General features: G+C 47.4%; 1 protein-coding gene across 3 annotated transcripts; it reads left to right on the top strand.

The window, feature by feature from the left end:
- Positions 1–999: 999 nt before the first annotated feature.
- Positions 1,000–19,050, top strand: chd4a (chromodomain helicase DNA binding protein 4a). Of its 3 annotated transcripts, XM_061664427.1 has the most exons (28): positions 1,000–1,343; positions 1,713–1,902; positions 3,265–3,374; positions 3,807–4,055; positions 7,308–7,426; positions 7,562–7,821; positions 7,903–8,033; positions 8,214–8,355; positions 8,516–8,682; positions 9,348–9,581; positions 9,655–9,858; positions 9,964–10,172; positions 10,307–10,438; positions 10,507–10,606; positions 10,989–11,180; positions 11,835–12,035; positions 12,406–12,543; positions 12,630–12,751; positions 12,829–14,189; positions 14,403–14,494; positions 14,841–15,597; positions 15,712–15,762; positions 15,845–15,994; positions 16,078–16,186; positions 16,406–16,538; positions 17,564–17,759; positions 18,336–18,511; positions 18,715–19,050. In XM_061664427.1, exons 2-28 carry the CDS (start codon positions 1,836–1,838, stop codon positions 18,730–18,732), a joined length of 5,820 nt encoding a protein of 1,939 aa, XP_061520411.1. In that variant the 5' UTR covers positions 1,000–1,343; positions 1,713–1,835; the 3' UTR covers positions 18,733–19,050. The 3 variants fall into 3 exon arrangements, with proteins under 3 accessions (XP_061520411.1, XP_061520412.1, XP_061520413.1); XM_061664428.1 differs by having other exon boundaries at positions 1,000–1,902; positions 15,715–15,762; XM_061664429.1 differs by lacking the exons at positions 16,406–16,538; positions 17,564–17,759; positions 18,336–18,511; positions 18,715–19,050 and adding an exon at positions 16,304–16,345 and having other exon boundaries at positions 1,000–1,902; positions 16,078–16,211.
- The last annotated feature ends 889 nt before the right edge of the window (positions 19,051–19,939 follow it).

Consider the following 19,939-nt stretch of genomic DNA (forward strand, 5'->3'; position numbering starts at 1 on the left):
TAACCACTAGCGCTACGTAATAGGAAGGCATCATAGTTGGGTGGCAAGGTGATTCAAAAATAGATGTGGTGGAAATTCAGACATAGTTGACATGATAATCGAGGAACTTGCGAACCAATTAGCTTTTCGGTTCCTCGGACGAATAAAGCCGACTGAAAATAACCTTTATGTTTTTCTAATTCAAAGCAGACATTTTCTACTTGTGGGAAAATGTCTCCCACAAACCCCACGATGGAGTTTTGGTTCCCAGTCTGTCCTTTTGAACGTCTTGCCAACTTCTCTGTACAACAATTTACACCATCCATCGATTTAGCCTCCTCACCCAGAAGTTCCGCTGGATTCATTGAGGTTATATATATATATATATATATATATATATATTTTTTTTTTTTTTTTTTTTTTTTTTTTAATGGTGATCCAAAAAATATGTTTGGGTCTATCTGGCAGCGTGACCCCAACAAGTTTTCGTCATGAGTTTCAATTCAACTTAGTGGTTAGTCAATAATTTTCTGGCACCCAGAAGTACTCTTGGCAACTATTGTTTACAAACATTGTGAAAAAGTCAATCCAATTCAGCTAAAAAAAAAAAAGAGGGGGGTCACCTGGGTCACCCTTCAAATCCGGGTTGTAGGGGTCAGCCTATCGTGTGCTTGCAGTCAAGTTACAGTACAGTACGCAAGTGCGCGTGCACACGCACCCAAGTCAGCGTGCACGCGCAAGTCAGCAGTCATGTGGCGCGCACAGTTGCCATGTGACGGCGTTTCCTCCCGCCCTCTGCCTATCGCGCATTTTTTGGGGGAGTTATGCTTATTGTGGGACGTTAGTGACTCCGCTCATGGCTATTATGGGATGTCAGCAGTGGTGGGAGGGGGAGCGTCACCACGGTAACCAGGAGGGTGGGGGGGTGCACGGAGGAATGGGGAAGAGACTGCGAGGGAGGGGGTGAGTTTAATATTATGGTCTGTATGTTGCAAGGTAACTATGCAGAGTGGAGGAGGGGTGAGCGAAGTGTGTGTATGTGTGTGCGGCAAAGGAGGAGGTGGGGGGGTGATATTATGGGATGCCTGCCCCCTGATCTCTTTGTGTGTGCGTGCGCGCGCGCGGGGCGTGTGCGAGATCGCCCAAAAAAAAAAAAAAAAAAAAAAAAAAAAAGGGGGGAGACGAACGACGTCGTGCGCACACGCAGCTGCAGTCGCACAAAAACAAGGAAATCGGGTGAAATCGAGCCAACGTCGCCGTTACCTGAACAAAGCAGCGCCCGCCAACTATTGATTGAGACAACAACTGAGGCTGGAATTATTATTATTTTTTTTTTGTTAAGGGGGAGTGTGGAGTGTCAAGTTGTGAGTATGCTACTTTGCCTCAATGGACTCGAGTGGAGATAAAGATGATGGCGACTTGTCAACGCTTCTTCAGTGTTGTAGTCGTTGGTTGAGTTTGGCCGCATAATGTGAACCTGGCGGTGGGTCAAGCTCGGGCTAGCTCGCATGCTAATGGTGGCGGTGGTGGGCAACTAACGAGAGCCGGCTGATACGTTTTTTTTCGACGTTTGGCTAAAGTTAAAATGTATTGTCCGCCGTGCTGAGTGTTTTGTGTGCCGGCTTTTCACCGTTTGTTAAACATTCCCTTCCGTTTTCTATTTTTTATTTTTTTTGTTCTCGGTGGAAACGCGACCGGCTCCTCTCCGAACCGCACACGCCGTCTTTGGACAGACTCGACGAACGCTGGCATCAAACTCTGGATTATTGTCGTACAAAACAACTTTTTAATTTAGTTAGTTCAAGTGCTAGCTAGCTAAACAGCAAAAAAAAAAAGTAAAGTTTCTGCTGTCCACGATGTCTGGGAGCGAGGACGACCGAGACGACTATGGAGCCCCTCCGCCGGAGGAGCGCTTAATGCACGGTAAGACGACGTCGACGAGCTTCGGTTGTTAGCCACGCCGTGCTAATGTTTTGTCACGTTCGTATCAATCATCTCCACTTAGCACCCGGCTAACTACCGGGTTGCTAACGTTAGTTAGCTCGACGGCCGGCGAACGCCTACGCTCTTCTCCTTGATAAAACGTCGTCGAGTTCGAGCATAAATGTCACTTTAAAAAAATATTAAAAATAAAGAAATATATATGTTCATATACCCCCAAAAGAACGAGGGTGGTCCCGTCGTGAAGTCACGCCGTCATGTTCCCGCCCGGGCCTTACTCAAGTGGGCTACCGGTATTTTTTTTTTTTTCCCCCTTTACGTGTCGATGACAAGATGGAGGCAGCCAGTTAGCTTGGAAGCTGGCGGATGACGTTCGGCGGCTCCCTCCTCGTGGCCGGCTGCTTGGCTGCCAACAGAAAATGGAAAGAGAAAACAAAAAAACAACCCACCCAAAAAAGTGCTGGCTTTTCCTCGGGAGACTTTTAAACAGAAACACAATACGGAGCGTTGTGTGCTTTTAACATGAGCGTGTTATTACGTGGGGCTGTCAACAAATACTCCTCGCCAGTTAGCTTCGAGTGCTAAGTGCAAACATTTAGCTTGAACTCAGTGAGGCTGGTGTGCTGAAGTTTTTGAAATTTGATTTCACTTAGTGTTTGTTGGCGTTCAGTAAGCCACAAGGCTCAAACATCGTTTTAAAGCCCTGAAGGAATTGTTAGTTGTTAGTTAGTTAGTTAGTTGTTGTCCATTCACACTAAGTCCTGAATTTGCAATCAAATGTTTTAATCAATTCTATCCAAAGTCTGTTAATGTTCGAAAAATAAAAGAAGAATAATCTGGGTGGATATAGTATGAAGAATGAAATTTTCCATCCCTCCCGCACACAGCCAGCCCCCTTTTTTCATCTACTAAAATGCCAATATTTTACTTGGGTGAAACGAAGATGATTTATTTGAAGCCCCTGAACTAATTGTTTGTGCCTGTTAGTCTGAGGCGTTATTTAATAATAAAATGGTTTAATCAATTCAAAAATCAGCGTTAAGGAATTCCACAGAATTGGAATTGTGGACATGAGACTAAAGATGAAATTGTCCCCTACAGCTTCCTACACAGCCGCCTTTTTATTTTGATTTAAATGATGGTTGTTTTACTGTTTTTAGCACCCAAAAGAATTGTTGGCGTGTGGTGGCCATATAAAGGGTGTGAGTTTAAACTCGCTCAAGCGGTTTGTTTCTCATGGTCAAAACAGCCGCGCATCGTGATTGTTACACACGGCCACTCACGCCTACTGTTTTATGCACGTTTGTCCTAACACCGCAATGTCTCTCTTCGCCCAATCTGTAGACGACGAGGACGAGGATATTTCGGAGAATGAGCCTCAGAAGGTGAAGAAGAAGAAAAAGGCCAAGAAGAGCAGAGAGAATAAAGGCAGCAAGAGGCGCTCGCGCAGAGAGGTATGCTGTTTATAATTATTAATTTTATTTTTATTTATTTATTTATTGGGTGGGTGAGGGAGTCTGCTGTGAGATTTTTGTCTTTTATATTATTAGCCTGGTGTAAAAAAAACAAACAAAAAAAGTTATTTGACTTCCAGTTTAGCGAAATCACTTTGCGGTACTATTTACAGTATTTAGCACCAGAATGGGTGCTAAATGGTACCCAAAAGCGATTCCCCTATGTGCTCAAGTCCAAATAAACAAACATTTGGACACTATGTAGAACCTTTATTTTTTAGAGGCAATAGACGCAAATACACCCACAAGATTTGCATCACCTGCATCTAATGCAAACGTATCACGAGTGCAGAGGTCACAGTCAATGGGCTGCGGATGGCCCACGTGCATTGTGGGTAATAAAGGGCCACCAATCGGGTTCTTGCCTCCCAGGAACTCCCCACCAGCTCCCCGGAGCGCGTGGGCGTGGGCGTGGCCGGGGCCGAGGACGAGACGGGCGGCGGCGGCCAAGCTCAGCGCTCCGACAGCGAGGGCAGCGACTACACGCCGGGACGCAAGAAGAAGAAGCGGGCCGGCAGCAGCAAAGAGAAGAAGCGCAGCGGGGCCGAACGCAATTCGGCCAAGAAGAAGGAGCCCGAGCCCGAGGAGGAAGAGGAGGACGACGACGATGACGACTTCTCGGTGAGGAGACCCAGATGAGCGTTATGTGCTTTAGAACACGGCAGAGCGAGTAATCGATACTATCAATTCATTCAAATTAATTTGCCTGGAGGATTTATTTATTTGTGTTTTTTTTTTGCCAGTGTGTGTGGCCTCCATAGTTTAAAGCGTATCCCCGCTGATGTGCACTGCTTACGTTAACAACATAGCTGCAAAGGGAGAGGAGCTAGTTTACAAAAAAGCACAGTCAGTGTTGCCAACTTTGCGATTTGGGCTCTATATTTAGCCACTTTCCCCCCCCTCTAGCAACTACTTGTAAAGAGAGCGACAAGTGAGTTTAATTCCCGCTAAAAAACAGACTACATGAGCAAAGTTGTTTTGCACGGCCAATGGCGCTGAATGTTGCTGTAGACATTTGCTTTTTCAAGAGGAAGTACTTATTTACACGTATGTGAGGAGTACAATAATTTTCTTTTCTGTAGAAGTGGAGGCGATTTCTTGCTGGAGTTAAAAACCAGTTTCAAAACGTTTTTGGGGATTAAGTAGAAAAATAAAAAATCCCAGAAGGGGGAGAAAAAAAATGCAAAGCAAGCCTTGTTTAGAATGTTATTTTTATTAGATTTTTCTAAAACTAAATGGGGAAGAAATCAATTAAAATTGCATTTGTATTAGACAGAGAGAGAGAAAGAGACTGACTTTAGCAGGTCTAATTGCCCAGCCATTTATGACACAAAATCGGACCAGACGGCCAATTTGTTTAATCTCACAGGTACTTAAAAGTTATCAAGATGATGTCGTTAGGAAACAAACAAATAGAAGTTTGTTTACATTAAAAACCCTTGTGTGTGTGTGTGTGTGTGTGTTCTGGCGTGCCTTTGTGTTCCGCCTGTTAAAGCAGGTTGTGTTTGTGAGCTGCAGTGGGCCTTGGCGCTGCCCTCAAACTGTGTAATTCATTTACAAATGAGCTGTACTGTATTTCCGTGGAAGCCAAGTAATTCAGTAAAAAGAAAAAAAACAATAGTGCCACTGGGCCGAGTTGGCAAGCATTAACTTGTGCTGTGGACGTTTGTATTCATCAACTGGTATCCAACCGTCTACTGCCACTGCTGGTGGGTGCGGAAGAGGGTCTCGCCCAGCTTGTCTGTGAAATTCACGTTTGTAAACCAGTGTAATGACTCATCGCTGTTGGTGGCTACACGGCATCGCTTTGGTTTTGACATCGGCACAGGTTTTGAGGAGACGATCAAAGATGAGGTGAATCTCAGCCTGTCACGTCCGTTATGAGGGAGAGAAATGCGTGTTTTGGCACCTGCCACTCAGGATAGTATGTATGATTTAAACAGTGTGTGTCATGATCATGAGAACACGACACAGATCATGGAGTGAATGGTGAACGCCATGTTTATTAAAAAAAAAGAAAAAAAAGCCACTGATGCTTAACGTGATATGTTGAGTCTTATTTTGCCACCAGAAGCCCTTTTCACAGGCTTTTTTTTTGTGGTTTTATAGTTTGACGCGTCACAAAAGCCCAAACTATTAATGTCCAAGGCGCTGTCCTGCTTGACATTTTTACGTCTTACAAAAAGCTCGTCTATCTTTTTGGTGAGAAACCAACCGATGTTCTACTGTTGATTACTCCGGAACATAAAAAGCTAGAATCAAACTTTTCTGCTGAAATAAAAGTCTGCACATTCTTTTGGTAGATTCGGTGCTTGTATTTTCACAAAACACAATATTGTGCGGGTCTTGATTGGGGAAAAATCTGTTAAAATGCTCTGTACCGGCTTGTAATACGGGGATGATTTCATATTTTGGCTGTCATGCGAGTGGTCTCTCACTAGTTGTGAAACGGTTGAGCATGAAAAACACTTGTTTTGCACAGGTAGTTGACGTTGAAGACATTTAAGCTCAAGCCGCTGTTTTGTCACGTAAAGTGTTGAGTCCGGTTTTAAAAATCGTACGTGGACGCAATCTTCCTCCTGAGCTCCACCTTTTATCGTGCTGTAATATCACCAAGCTCATAATGGCTGCGTGTATTTGGGAAATTAACTTTGGCCTTTTTGTTTTCTCTTTGTCTCACCTGTCATGGATGTGATATGAGCGATGGTTAAACAAAGAGCCGGGCCAGCCAATAGGGAGCCTCCTACTTCATGACACTTACTGAGGCGGGGGGGGGGAGATGTTGCATGTGTGTCTGGGGCGTGTAATGCATATATGCAGTTTCCATGGCAACCTGTCTGCCGCCACACCGCACCGTTCTGTCTTCTTGACCCTTTTTTTAAAACAATTTTTTCCCCTCCTCGTTTTGGGTTAGAAAATCATTTTCATTCATTTGTAGAGACGCCCCCGTTGCATTCAGGCTCCTCGTGGAGACTGCAAATTGGGACCACAGCTTTAGTTTTGCATCATTTGGAGCGGAGACGGAGAGACAACCCGTCATCTTGCACAGTATGAATAAAGAGAATCGGCATGAGCTGGTTTCACATTCACATTGTCAAGGTATTGCAATTGGAGCTCTAAAATTATTTTTTCTCCCCCCATTGAATGGGCTCTCTGAGTACATTAGTAAACGTAAAAAGAAAACAATAGAATTTTTCTAAATACACTCAAAACGTAGTAGTACAACAGTAAAATTACTCTCTGCTCTTTGTCGCGTTTGTGAAGTAACATCAGCGGAAACGAACTGATGCTCGCCGTGCCGGTCACCTGACACGTGAAGTCCCGTAACTGGTTGCCGATTTTCATCTAAAGACGGCGTGATGCTAATGTGTTCACGTTACCTTGAATTTGTCAAAGTGTGATGGCGGTGCTGCCAATAAGATATGCGATGTTGTATTGGAAGTATTGTGTCCGGCGGCAATCATTCTTTGTCATCATGTTTTGCGTATCCTTCCTCTGCCAAGCCGCAGTACCTGGAAAAATACTCACATTTTATTAACGCAAAAGCTGACTTTAGTTGGTGGAAAGGAAAAGGGAAGACAAATCTTTTTCCTAATCTGTCCAGATTCTTCCAACCATTTTGAGCAAATTTGCCTTGCTCGCTCGGACAAACTCAGGAAAGTGTGCCAGGTGCGTTTTGGCCCCGCGAAACCATCCAGAAACAAAGATGGATGATTAAGGCACAAGAAAATGCTTTGAAATTCTTCACAGATGGAGCCGTGGCATACGGACGTTTGTCACATCAGCAATCGCGATAAGACTGCAGACACTGAGGAGAAATGGACCTCTTGTCATGTCTTTTATTTATTTTAAACCCCTGTGGTTTCCGTGCAGGAGCCCAAGTCGTCCTCCCAGCTGCTGGAGAACTGGGGCATGGAGGACATCGATCACATTTTCACCGAGGAGGACTATCGCTCTCTGACGAACTACAAGGCCTTCAGTCAGATTGTCAGGTAGAGATGCTCACGTTTTCACTCTGTTGATTAATTCCGCTAATGCGCCACTCGCAGAGAGTTGAGGTCATTCAGTTGAAATTTCAAAATAATCTGTGGGCAACTAAGCATCCGTGTTGCGTCGCTTCCATCCAGGCCGCTCATCGCCGCCAAGAACCCCAAAATCGCCGTGTCCAAGATGATGATGGTTCTAGGCGCCAAGTGGCGGGAGTTCAGCACCAACAACCCCCTGAGGGGAGCCGCCGCCGCCAATGCCGCTCTGGCAACGGCAAACGTACCCGCCGCCGTCGACACCATGGTGGCCGAGGCCGCCCCGCCCCCCGCCGCCGCCCCGGCGGAGCCCCAGCAACCCCCCGCGCCGCCGCTGCGCAAGGCCAAGACCAAGGAAGGCAAAGGTACGGCTCGGGTAGCGCTTTATGACTCGGGAGATTGTCTACTGAGCTCAGCTGACGGCAGCTTTCTTTCGTCTCGCGCAGGTCCCAACGCCCGCAAAAAGTCTAAAGCTTCGCAGAAACAACAAGAGAAGAAGAACAACGCAAAGACCAAGAAAGTGGCTCCTTTGAAAATCAAGCTGGGAGGCTTCAACAGCAAGCGGAAACGCTCATCGGTACGAGACAGGGGAAGAATTTATCAAATCCTAAGGCCAATTAAAAGTAACTACCATGTGTGCTATAGGAATTCATTTTGCAGAAAAATTGGAATGTTAGAATAACAAATTCATCCGTTACCGGTTTTGGTGTTAAGACGCGCACACTAATTCCGAGTCTTGCGCGTGGTCTCGGTTCAGAGCGAAGAGGACGAGCCCGACGTGGACAGCGACTTTGAGGACGGCAGCATGAACAGTGTCTCCGTCTCCGAAGGCTCCAACAGCCGGAGCAGTCGCAGCAAAAAGAAGCCTTCGTCCAAGGCCAAGCCCAAGAGGAAGAAAGGTAACGTGCCCGAAGACGACTTTCCGTACGAGTCCACTTTTATTTAGTCCTCGTCTTGTTTTCACGAGGGGGATAAAAAAACGGACGGATTTTTTTGGGCAACAAAATTAACTCTGCAGTCAAGTACCTTGAGCCTAAGTGTTTCCGTTTCTCCCACAAGCTGAGGATGCGGACGGCTATGAGACGGACCACCAGGACTACTGCGAGGTGTGTCAGCAGGGCGGCGAGATCATCCTGTGTGACACGTGTCCCAGAGCCTACCACATGGTCTGCCTGGACCCCGACATGGAGAAAGCGCCCGAGGGCACCTGGAGCTGTCCGCACTGCGTAAGCAAAACTCGCTCTGTCTTATGTCCGCTGTCTGTGGAGATGGCGCGTGTATGAAAAGAATTAAACCAGCGGGTGTCGAGCGCTTGTTGTTGTGGCTCAAAGTGCCTGATCAAAAGATTATGTTGTGATGAAACTGCTGGAAACCGTAACACTTTTGATTTCATTTTGCTCTGAAAACAAAATATGCTTTATTTTTGGAATAGCACCACAGGTACACTTTGCCCAGACCAGACTAAAGGCCTTTGATACTTCACAAAAGCAAATTACTTTATCATCATTTTCCCAAATTTTATTTTTTATTGTTGTTATTTTTTATTTTTTTAAAGCGTCTCAGAGCCAGAGTGATGTAATAAATAAACGATTCATTTTTAACAAAACAACAGACTTACTCAAATTTGGCTAACCTAATTTCACTCGTCTAAAAAAAAACATCCACGCTTTCAATCTTGAGGGGACATAAAGCCGCACAGCTCCCGCAGAGTGAGGCAAGAGGCGGAGTTTTCGTCTGTCTTCATTTCAAAAGGTTTAATAGATTTGTTCTCAAGCTATTGTAAACACTTTAAATTGGCTAATGCATAAAAATAACTGACGGCGTGGTGGCAGATTCATGCATAACAATAGTGGTAAGCAAATATGAACTAAACGGTGTCCCGGCTCTTCAGGAGAAGGAGGGCATCCAGTGGGAGGCGAAGGAGGAGGTGTCGGAAGGCGAGGAGGACAACGGCGACGGCGGGGAGATGGAGGAGGACGACCACCACATGGAGTTCTGCAGGGTGTGCAAGGACGGAGGCGAGCTCCTCTGCTGCGACTCGTGCCCGTCGTCCTACCACATCCACTGCCTCAACCCTCCGCTGCCCGAGATCCCCAACGGAGAGTGGATCTGCCCGCGCTGCCTGGTGAGTGTGCGCCGGGAACGCCGCCGATTGTAAATCTCCACGATCCGCTGCGAGACTTTTCCTCCTGCCGCAGTGCCCCCCCATGAAGGGGAAGGTCCAGAAGATCTTGACGTGGCAGTGGGGAGAACCTCCTCCTTCGACACCGGTACCCCGACCGCCGGAGCTCCCGGCGGACGCGCCCGACCCCGCCCCGCTGGCAGGGCGGCCCGAGCGAGAGTTCTTCGCCAAATGGTTCAACATGTCCTACTGGCACTGCTCGTGGGTCACCGAGCTGCAGGTGTGTGGCAATACAGCAAACCCAAATGCGCAAAAAAACACAAGTCATAGGTGCGCACCAAGTTTAGAAACGCTGCCCACTAAGGTGTTGCCCGTCCTCCACCAGCTGGAGCTCCATTGTCAGGTGATGTTCAGGAACTACCAGAGGAAGAACGACATGGACGAGCCGCCGCCCATCGACTTTGGCGACGGGGAGGAAGACAAGAGCGACAAGAGGAAGAACAAGGACCCCATTTATGCGCAATTGGACGAGAAGTTCCTCCGATTCGGAATTAAGATGGAGTGGCTGATGATCCACCGCATCCTCAACCACAGGTCGGCACGCGCCCTACGGATTTTCATATAATTCTTAGGCTTGGGTATCATTGTCTTCCGCCCCTGTTATTTCTTTGGATGTACAAGAACCGGTGCCACGTTTTTATTTCCATGGCTGATTGTGTTGCCTGCAGCGTGGACAGAAAGAACAACGTCCACTACCTGATCAAGTGGCGGGAGCTGGCGTACGACCAGGCCACCTGGGAGGCGGAGGACATGGACATTCCCGACTTTGACACGTACAAGCTGCAGTACTGGAACCACAGGTTCGAGCCAGAGCAACCCGTTGGTGACCTTTTGCCGTCCCCTAACACGTGTCTCACTTCTCTCGCAGAGAGCTCATGATGGGCGACGACGGCAAACCCGGGAAGAAGATCAAGGTGAAAGGGCGTGTGAAGCGTCCCGACAGACCGCCGGAGAACCCCGTCGTCGATGTACGCTCATTTTGAAGTCTTTTTTTTATATATATATCTATAGATAATACATGCTTATGACAGTTATGAACACAAAGAAGCATGACTCGTGTCGATGTAACATTTAGCTTATTTTGACAAGCAAGCAGTCATAGTGAAAAGAAGTGTTCTGCGGCATGTGATTGCCAGATGATTCCTGATTAACAATTTGCTCAGCAGTCTTTTCACTCAAAATGTAACTTGTTTTCACATGGCACTCTAGTGAGTGAGGATTAGATATGAAGTAGTGCGAGCTAGCTGATGTACATTGCCCTCTGAAATAATGGCGGGACGCAATTTGTCGCTTTTGATTGATTTTCTGCCGCCGCTCGCTCACCCGTCCGTCTTGTCATTCTGTCGCCAGCCCACCATCAAGTTCGAGCGTCAGCCCGACTATCTGGACAGCACGGGCGGCACGCTGCACCCTTACCAGCTGGAGGGCCTCAACTGGCTGCGCTTCTCCTGGGCGCAGGGCACTGACACCATCTTGGCCGACGAGATGGGGCTGGGCAAGACGGTCCAGACCGCTGTCTTCCTCTACTCGCTGTATAAAGAGGTGGGTGGCGCTTGGCTGTCGACTTCCCTTCTGACACTCCAAGCTAAACATCACGTAAGAGCAGGGCCGACCAAAGTCCGGTGGGCAGCTCATTTGCCGTAACTATATTTAGGAAAACAATATCAAATTGCTTGGTTTGGTTTTAGCCTGTTTAGTACATTGAGCAATGTCACAGTGGCCCTTGCGTCCTTCAGTTTTGCTCTGTGACCCTTGAAAGAAAGCCGTTTGGACAGACCTGCTTAAAAGGGTTCAGTGGAACGTCGCCCTGACAAAGGAGGCTTTGTGTGTGTGAGTGTGATGGCCGGAGGCCTGATGCCATTCAGCCATTTTGTGTGAAGCAAATTTGTCAACATCAAACAGTCAATTGTCATTCAGGTTGCTGGCGTGTGAGACTGCTGCCACCTGGAGGTGGGAGGCTGAAATGCACACAAGGAAGCTTCTAATATTGCTTCTCTGCGTAGTTTCTTTGTGTCCCTGTTTTTATTCTATCAATGGAAATTACCAAAACTTGGGAATATTGTCACCTGCATTGGTGTGCGCAAGTCACATGCGCGAGAGTAAAATCAACAGATCTGATTTTGTTTTGCCGGATCAGCTGTTACGTTTCATTCACGTCTTCGCGAATAACACGTGCGCCCTCCTCTGCACCCCCAGGGTCATTCCAAGGGTCCCTTCCTGGTCAGTGCGCCGCTCTCCACCATCATCAACTGGGAAAGGGAGTTTGAGATGTGGGCGCCCGACATGTACGTGGTTACGTACGTGGGGGACAAAGACAGCAGGGCCGTTATCAGAGAGAACGAGTTCTCCTTCGAGGACAACGCCATCCGGGGAGGGAAGAAAGCCTCCAGGATGAAGGTGGGAGCAGATGGTGCTGAATGATATTGAGAGAACATGTGGGGGGGGAAACACACTTTAAACACACGTATTCTTTTTGAATACATACCTGCCCCGCTCTTAAAGTTGAACCAAAGTCACTGTTGTTTTATTTCTAAATACATTAAATATCTTTTGAAGATAAGTGCTGAAAACGTGTGTAAAGACTGAGAACAATTGTGCAAATGCTAACATAGTGCGAAATGCCATGGGCTCATGGAAAACAAATGTTATAGTAATTATAGAGCTTCAAACGACTGCTACTACTAATTCAGACTTGCCTGTGTACGGTAGTGTAGTGCAATGATCGGCTGATTTTTGTAATTATTTTATTTATTCCCCCCCAAAACAGAAAGATTCATCGATCAAGTTCCACGTCTTGCTGACATCCTACGAGCTGATCACCATCGACATGGCCGTGCTAGGCTCCATCGACTGGGCCTGTTTGGTAGTGGACGAGGCCCATCGGCTGAAGAACAACCAGTCCAAGGTACTGACACTGCACAGCACCGGTTTGCCGCCATCCGGTCACAATCGCCATTCAACCCGACATGTTTTTCCCGTGGTTTCCTGCAGTTTTTCCGCGTCTTGAACAACTACCCCCTGCAACACAAGCTGCTGCTCACCGGAACGCCGCTACAAAACAACCTGGAGGAACTTTTCCACCTGCTCAACTTCCTCACGCCAGAGAGGTTCAGGTCAGCACGGCTCCTTCGCTCTTCTCTCACCGCTTTGTTTTCCGATGACTGAAGTGTGAATTGATTTGCGTCCGCAGCAACCTGGAGGGCTTCCTGGAGGAGTTTGCCGACATCGCCAAAGAGGACCAGATCAAGAAGCTGCACGACATGCTGGGTCCGCACATGCTCAGGAGGCTCAAGGCCGACGTCTTCAAGCACATGCCCTCCAAGACGGAGCTCATCCTCCGGGTGGAGCTCAGCCCGCAGCAGAAGAAATACTACAAATTTATCCTGACCAGGAACTTTGAAGCTCTCAACACCAAAGGAGGAGGGAACCAGGTTTCGCTGCTTAACGTGGTCATGGACCTCAAGAAGTGCTGCAACCACCCCTTCCTCTTCCCCGGAGCGGCAATGGAAGCTCCCAAGTTGCCCAACGGGATGTACGACGGCAGCTCGCTCATTAAGGCGGCTGGGAAACTGATGTTGCTGCAGAAGATGATGAGGAAGCTGAAGGACGGAGGACACCGAGTGCTCATCTTCTCTCAGATGACCAAGATGCTGGACCTCCTGGAGGATTTCCTGGAGAACGAGGGCTACAAGTATGAGCGTATCGACGGCAGCATCACGGGAGGGATGAGACAGGAGGCCATCGACCGCTTCAACGCTCCCGGCGCTCAGCAGTTCGCCTTCCTGCTGTCCACCAGGGCCGGAGGTCTGGGGATCAACCTGGCCACCGCCGACACCGTCATCATCTACGACTCGGACTGGAATCCTCACAACGATATCCAGGCTTTCAGCAGAGCTCATCGAATCGGTCAGAACAAAAAAGTCATGATCTACCGCTTCGTCACGAAGGCCTCGGTGGAGGAGAGGATCACGCAGGTGGCCAAGAAGAAGATGATGCTCACCCACTTGGTGGTCCGACCCGGCCTGGGCTCCAAGACGGGCTCCATGTCCAAGCAGGAACTGGACGACATTCTCAAGTTCGGCACGGAGGAGCTCTTCAAAGACGAGGGCGAGGGCGAGAACAAGGAGGAGGACAGCAGCGTCATCCACTACGACGACAAGGCCATCGACCGGCTGCTGGACAGGAACCAGGACGCCACCGACGACACGGAGCTGCAGAGCATGAACGAGTACCTGAGCTCCTTCAAGGTGGCGCAGTACGTGGTGAAGGACGAGGACGAGGAGGAGGAGGAGGTGCAGCGCGAGATCATTAAGCAGGAGGAGAGCGTGGACCCCGACTACTGGGAAAAGTTGCTGCGCCACCATTACGAGCAGCAGCAGGAGGACTTGGCCCGCAACCTGGGCAAGGGCAAGCGCATCCGCAAGCAGGTCAACTACAACGACGGCTCGCAGGAGGACAGAGCCGACTGGCAGGACGACCAGTCGGACGGCCAGTCGGATTACTCCGTGGCCTCCGAGGAGGGAGACGAGGACTTTGACGAGCGATCGGAAGGTAAGAACGTGGTCTTCGTGTCCGCGCAGTTATGATACGCCAGTCCAAACGGAGCTGCGTACGCAATTCTTTCTCGCCTCCACATCCGCCGAGCCGATTGACGTGAATAAAACTGATCGCCATAACACATCTACTGCTTTAGTAATCTTGATTTATTCATATTTAGACTTTGAGGTCACGCTGCGTTTCAACTTGTCCGTCTGTCCCATGCAGCCAATTCACGCAGACCGAACAGGAAAGGCCTGAGGAACGACAAAGACAAGCCACTGCCCCCCCTGCTGGCCAGGGTGGGAGGCAACATTGAGGTGAGAGCCCCTCACTCTCTTTTTTTCCTTTTTTTGATTTTTTTGTTTTTCTCACTCTCAGAACAACAATTGAATTGTTTAGTGTATGTATAAATGAGTGTTTATATGTGGGTAAAAATAGATGTGGAGATTGCGCACATTGTCTGCATGTCGGTTTGCAGTTCTAGATGAACTCTTGACTTTAGTAAAGTAATTGTAACGTTTTAATTAAATTTGACTTCCTACTCCTTTTCGGACCAGCAGCACACGGTGTTTCAGAATGGGATATTTATATTGTACGTTTAAAAAATGGTACCACCCCAAAAAGTTTTACAACGTCCGAATACTAAGTTGAAATGTCGCACAGGTGCTGGGCTTCAACTCCCGGCAGAGGAAGGCCTTCCTGAACGCGGTGATGCGTTACGGCATGCCGCCGCAGGATGCCTTCACCACGCAGTGGTTGGTCCGAGACCTGCGAGGGAAGTCGGAGAAAGAGTTCAAGGCCTACGTGTCTCTGTTCATGCGGCACCTCTGCGAGCCCGGAGCCGACGGCGCCGAGACCTTCGCCGACGGCGTCCCCCGGGAAGGGTTGTCACGGCAACACGTGCTAACCCGCATCGGCGTCATGTCGCTCATCCGTAAGAAGGTTCAGGAGTTCGAGCACGTCAACGGCCAGTGGTCGCTGCCGTGGATGGCCGAGCTGGAGGAGAACAAGCGGGCCTCTCAGCCCGACTCGCCCGGGAAGACGCCGTCCACGGGAACGCCCGCCGACACGCAGCCCAACACGCCCGCTGCGGGCGACGAGTCGAAAAGCGACGAGGCCGTCAGGGACGGAGACAAAGACTTGAAGAAAGACGGCGAGGCGGACAAGAACGGCAAAGACGCTGCAAAGAACGCCGGCGAGGTCATCGCCATCCCCGACGACGACGACGACAAAACTCCGTCGGAGGACAAGAAGGCGGACGAGCCCGCGGAAGCGGACAAAGCCGCCAACGGAGAAGCCGAGAGCGCCAAGGACGGTGAGAGCGACAAGAAGAGTCCGCGAGGCAGAGACGACTCCGCCTCGCCTTCGGAGGCAAAGAGCCTTGGTCCCGAGTCCAAAAGTCAGGAGTCTGACGTCAAAGGTGAACTTTTTTTAAATTTTACTTTTGCGTTTTCAACAACACAGCCCACATTGGGTGTGATAACCAAGCTCCTATAACAATTCATAAAAAAAATTTTTTTGTTGTTTTCCCCAGAAGACACGTCCGAGAAGATGGACACGACTCCGCCCGCAGACGACAAGAAAGGTAGCGCCTCCTGATTAGTTCTCAGTGTGATGACGTCATCTCTCTCTTGCGGTTGTTGAACGTGCCCGCGTTCTCTCGGCAGCCGCCAAGGAGGAGAAGGAGGCGCCGAAAGCCGAGGAGGCCCAAAAGCTGCAGAACGGCGACAGCGGCAAGGAGAGCGCCGCCGCCATCGAGGAGAAGAAGAAGGCCAAGGGCCGTTTCATGTTCAACATTGCGGACGGAGGATTCACAGGTACACACACACACACACACACACACTATACGTTGAAAGGTCAAATGTCATTCCTTGATTGACGTGAAGTCTCGTCTGTCCAGAGCTTCACTCACTGTGGCAAAACGAAGAGCGTGCCGCCACGGTCACCAAGAAGACCAACGAGATCTGGCACCGTCGCCATGACTACTGGCTGCTCGCCGGAATCATCCAGTATCCTTTTCGCCACGCCTGGAAAGTGAATGAACTCAGATTCTGGGGAGTTCACCCAAATGGGTGAAGGGTATTTCAGACAGAAGGGCCAAGATAAAATGCCTTTTTTAAATTCAGACGACACCATCTGTGGGCGGGGCATGATGTCAAGGTTCCCTTTCCTCGACAGCTTTAATTCTTCTCGATGTTGTCGTTGACCTTGACGGCGGCGCTCCTCAGACACGGCTACGCTCGCTGGCAGGACATCCAGAACGACGTCAAGTTCGCCATCCTCAACGAGCCTTTCAAAGGCGAGATGAACCGAGGCAACTTCCTGGAAATCAAGAACAAGTTCCTGGCCAGGAGGTTCAAGGTACCGAGGCCCGCCACGCCACGCTTTCGCAACCTTTCGCTCTGCACATATTTGACATTACGAAAATCGCACACCGAACCGCATAACAACCATTTTGTAAAAAGTCTATTAACTGGAATAATGATGATCTTGTCCCAATTTACTTCAGTGCCAACTCGTGGAAGAGCATTTCGTTTTTCTATCCGTCGCTGGCAAAGATAAATGAACAAACGGACATAATTAGATCGTAAATAATTCAATCAAATTGGATCACTTCCTGCAAGAGATATAAAAGATGTAAATTTACCTGTCAGGATAGTTTTTTTTTTTTCTAAATTAAGTTTGATGTAAATTTATAATATTTGAAATTAATTTAAAAAAATGAAATATGTTTACCATGTTTAATGTTATTTGTAGTAAACTGTTTCCATTTTTTTCCAATTTCTGTGTTTGTCTTTTTGTCAAGTTACTTAAAATGGAAAAGTAAATTTCAGGGTGCGGAATTTTATTTATTTTTCTCCCCCCCCCCCCCCATCAATTGATGAGTTCAACTTTATTAAAAAGAAAAAGTAATTCACCGTTAGTTTTTTTGGGGTTTGCAATTTTTAGATTAAAATTTTATAAATGTAAATTAATAATATATAGTACTAGAAGTCATAATTTGAAGTAATTTTGAAAATCAATTAAGTACGGTTCAATAAAGGTTAATTCAACTTGTTTGTTTTGTTTTTAATTAAATCATCGAAATTAATTTCAAATTAGAAAACAAATATTTTGTTTACCGTATTTTGTCTTTTGGGTTGCCCCATCAAGGCTTGTGTAATTTGTTTGGCACAGTTTTGATACCCGATACTCTTCCTGACACAATCGGCCCATTTTTTATTTTTCTTATTTTTAATTGTTTTAATTTAAGATGCATTTAATTTATTTTGCGTTAATGAATTGGGTCATTTCTCGCGGCACGCCTAAGTTCTTGTGAATCAATACACCAAGAAAGAAACCAAAAAGCAGTCTGTCGTTAACCGTTGGCCGTCGCCTCGCCGCAGCTCTTGGAGCAGGCGCTGGTGATCGAGGAGCAGCTGCGTCGCGCCGCCTACCTCAACATGTCCGAAGACCCCTCGCACCCCTCCATGGCGCTCAACACGCGCTTCAGCGAGGTGGAGTGCTTGGCCGAGTCGCACCAGCATCTCAGCAAAGAGTCCATGTCGGGGAACAAGCCGGCCAACGCCGTCCTGCACAAAGGTCAGTCCGAGTGGGATGAGAATTATTAACACGTTAGTTCTGTGTCAATGAAATTCCTCAATTTGCTACAACATAGTTCCGAGGCAACAAAATCCCTCAAGATGGTGGCAAAGCACGCATTTTGTCTGAATGAAACTCCTCAATTGAGCGAAAGTAATTTTTGGACTCTTTTAAGATGCCACAAGATGACGGCAAATTGCTATTGTTGTCCAAAGGAAACTCCTCAACTCACTTCAGCATAGTTCTTTGACAAGGTGGTGACAAAACTCGACTTTTGTCTAAATGAAATTCAACTCGAGTCAACATAAGAGGATGCGTTCTTTATTTTGGAATGAGCACAAAATAGCAATGGGAGTTTTTCAGCGGATAACAGGGGGCATAAATCCACTAATGCCCAATTTTCCAAATGCTGAACTGTGAATATGTGGAGGTACTTACTACACAACAGCAGCACAACAAAATGGCCACCTCACTATATATTGGGTAGGGAGGCATTCCTACTGTCAGCGCGCCGATGTCATGACCCGCACGGGGCCTTCCTTCAAGTAATATTAACGCGGTTGTCATTGCCGCCAGTGCTGAAGCAGCTGGAGGAGCTCCTCAGCGACATGAAGGCGGACGTGACGCGCCTCCCGGCGACCATCGCCCGAATACCGCCGGTGGCCGTGCGGTTGCAGATGTCCGAGAGGAACATCCTGAGCCGCCTGGCCAGCCGAGGACCCGACACGCAGACTCAGGCGCAGACGCAACAGGTACGTACACGCGAGCAGCGTTACAAAATCGGTTGGAATTAACCGGAAGAAACCGGGATTTACCAAATTAAACGTTTTTTTGCGCCCTCGAGTATCGGCAGCCTTCACGAGTACCAGATACCTCGAAATAAGGCCGGTATGGGCCCGATAACGTTACTCGCCCGTCCCTGGCGTTGACCTTTTCTTTCCTCCTCTTCTCGCAGATGTCTCAGCAGCAGTAGACGGACGACGCTCAGCTCTTTACCTCTAAGCCCCCCCACACCCCAACCACATTCCTGATTGGCAACAGACTGTGCGCCCACGCTTGAAGCCACACCCAGCTTGCCCCGCCCCCAACAAACAGACTTTGTTTCCCGGAGGACAGACAAATGGACGGACTTCCTTCCCGAACGTTTGAGGCTGTGGGCACAAAAGCAATTTTTATTTTTTTCTCCTTTTTTCAATTTCTGGATTAATATTATTGATATAATGTTATTATGATGTTTTTTTGGGACCTAAATAAAAAATAAAAAAAAAAGTGAAATAAAAAGTCACCTTGGTCCGGAAACTCCGATTGGCCACAATGTGACACAAGCATGACTCGGCAAAATCACCAAAGCTACACTCCAGTAATAATCATAATGTTAGTCCTCTAATGATATGTTATGAAATTACTGAGTACAGTCCATCTCTGTGAGGCAAACATGATATATTAATTTTCTCCAGCCAAAACAAAAGTGAAACTACCTCTACATATGTCCACAAGGGGGCAGCATTCTTAGAATTTGATAGGACAAACGAGACTGAACTGCTAAAGTACAATTGTTTATTCGAAAAGCAAATATTGTATAAAAAGTACTCGTGTCAGGATAATTGTTTTTAATTGTATGTAATTCTAGTGAGTCAAGGTCAATTTGAAGTTAAATGTAGTTGTAAAAAATTAACTCGTTTACATAAAAATGAGATTTTATTTAGTTCACATTTTTGAAAGATAAGATAATTCATAGTTAAATTTTTATTAAAAGGTGTAATGAAGTTACGAATAATACATTGATTCAACTGATGGAATGTTATTTTTGTCATGTCAATTGAACAGATTTCATAGTTTCTTTTTTTAAGTTACATTGAAACATTACAATACGTAGACAATACACAGTTAACAAAATATTTTTGAACTGATTTCATTTTAATTTTTTAGTTTATTTCGCGTTATTTAAAAAAAACAGGAAAATATAATTACAAATGATCAATTTTTTTTCCCAAGACCAACAAAGAAAAAATATTTTGTAATTATGTAACATATAGTGTGCATGCTCCGTTGTCCTGGTAACGGCTGGAGTGGCGTCAACATCCGCAGGATCAGCATCCACCATCAGTCAAGGTCGCAAGTGCAAGGCATCATGGGACGATAACGTCACGACATCGCTCCTCAGCTCTCTCCATCTGCGC

Source organism: Phycodurus eques, chromosome 20 (genome assembly GCF_024500275.1).
Source record: "Phycodurus eques isolate BA_2022a chromosome 20, UOR_Pequ_1.1, whole genome shotgun sequence".
In the NCBI taxonomy this organism is placed as follows: domain Eukaryota; kingdom Metazoa; phylum Chordata; class Actinopteri; order Syngnathiformes; family Syngnathidae; genus Phycodurus; species Phycodurus eques.

Excerpts from the sequence above, each read along its gene's own strand:
- chd4a (XM_061664427.1), top strand. The coding sequence starts at position 1,836 with ATGTCTGGGAGCGAGGACGACCGAGACGACTATGGAGCCCCTCCGCCG. Across the intron at positions 10,173-10,306 it reads CACCGCATCCTCAACCACAG|CGTGGACAGAAAGAACAACG; the intron begins GTCGGCACGCGC and ends TGTTGCCTGCAG. Across the intron at positions 15,598-15,711 it reads TCAGGAGTCTGACGTCAAAG|AAGACACGTCCGAGAAGATG; the intron begins GTGAACTTTTTT and ends TGTTTTCCCCAG.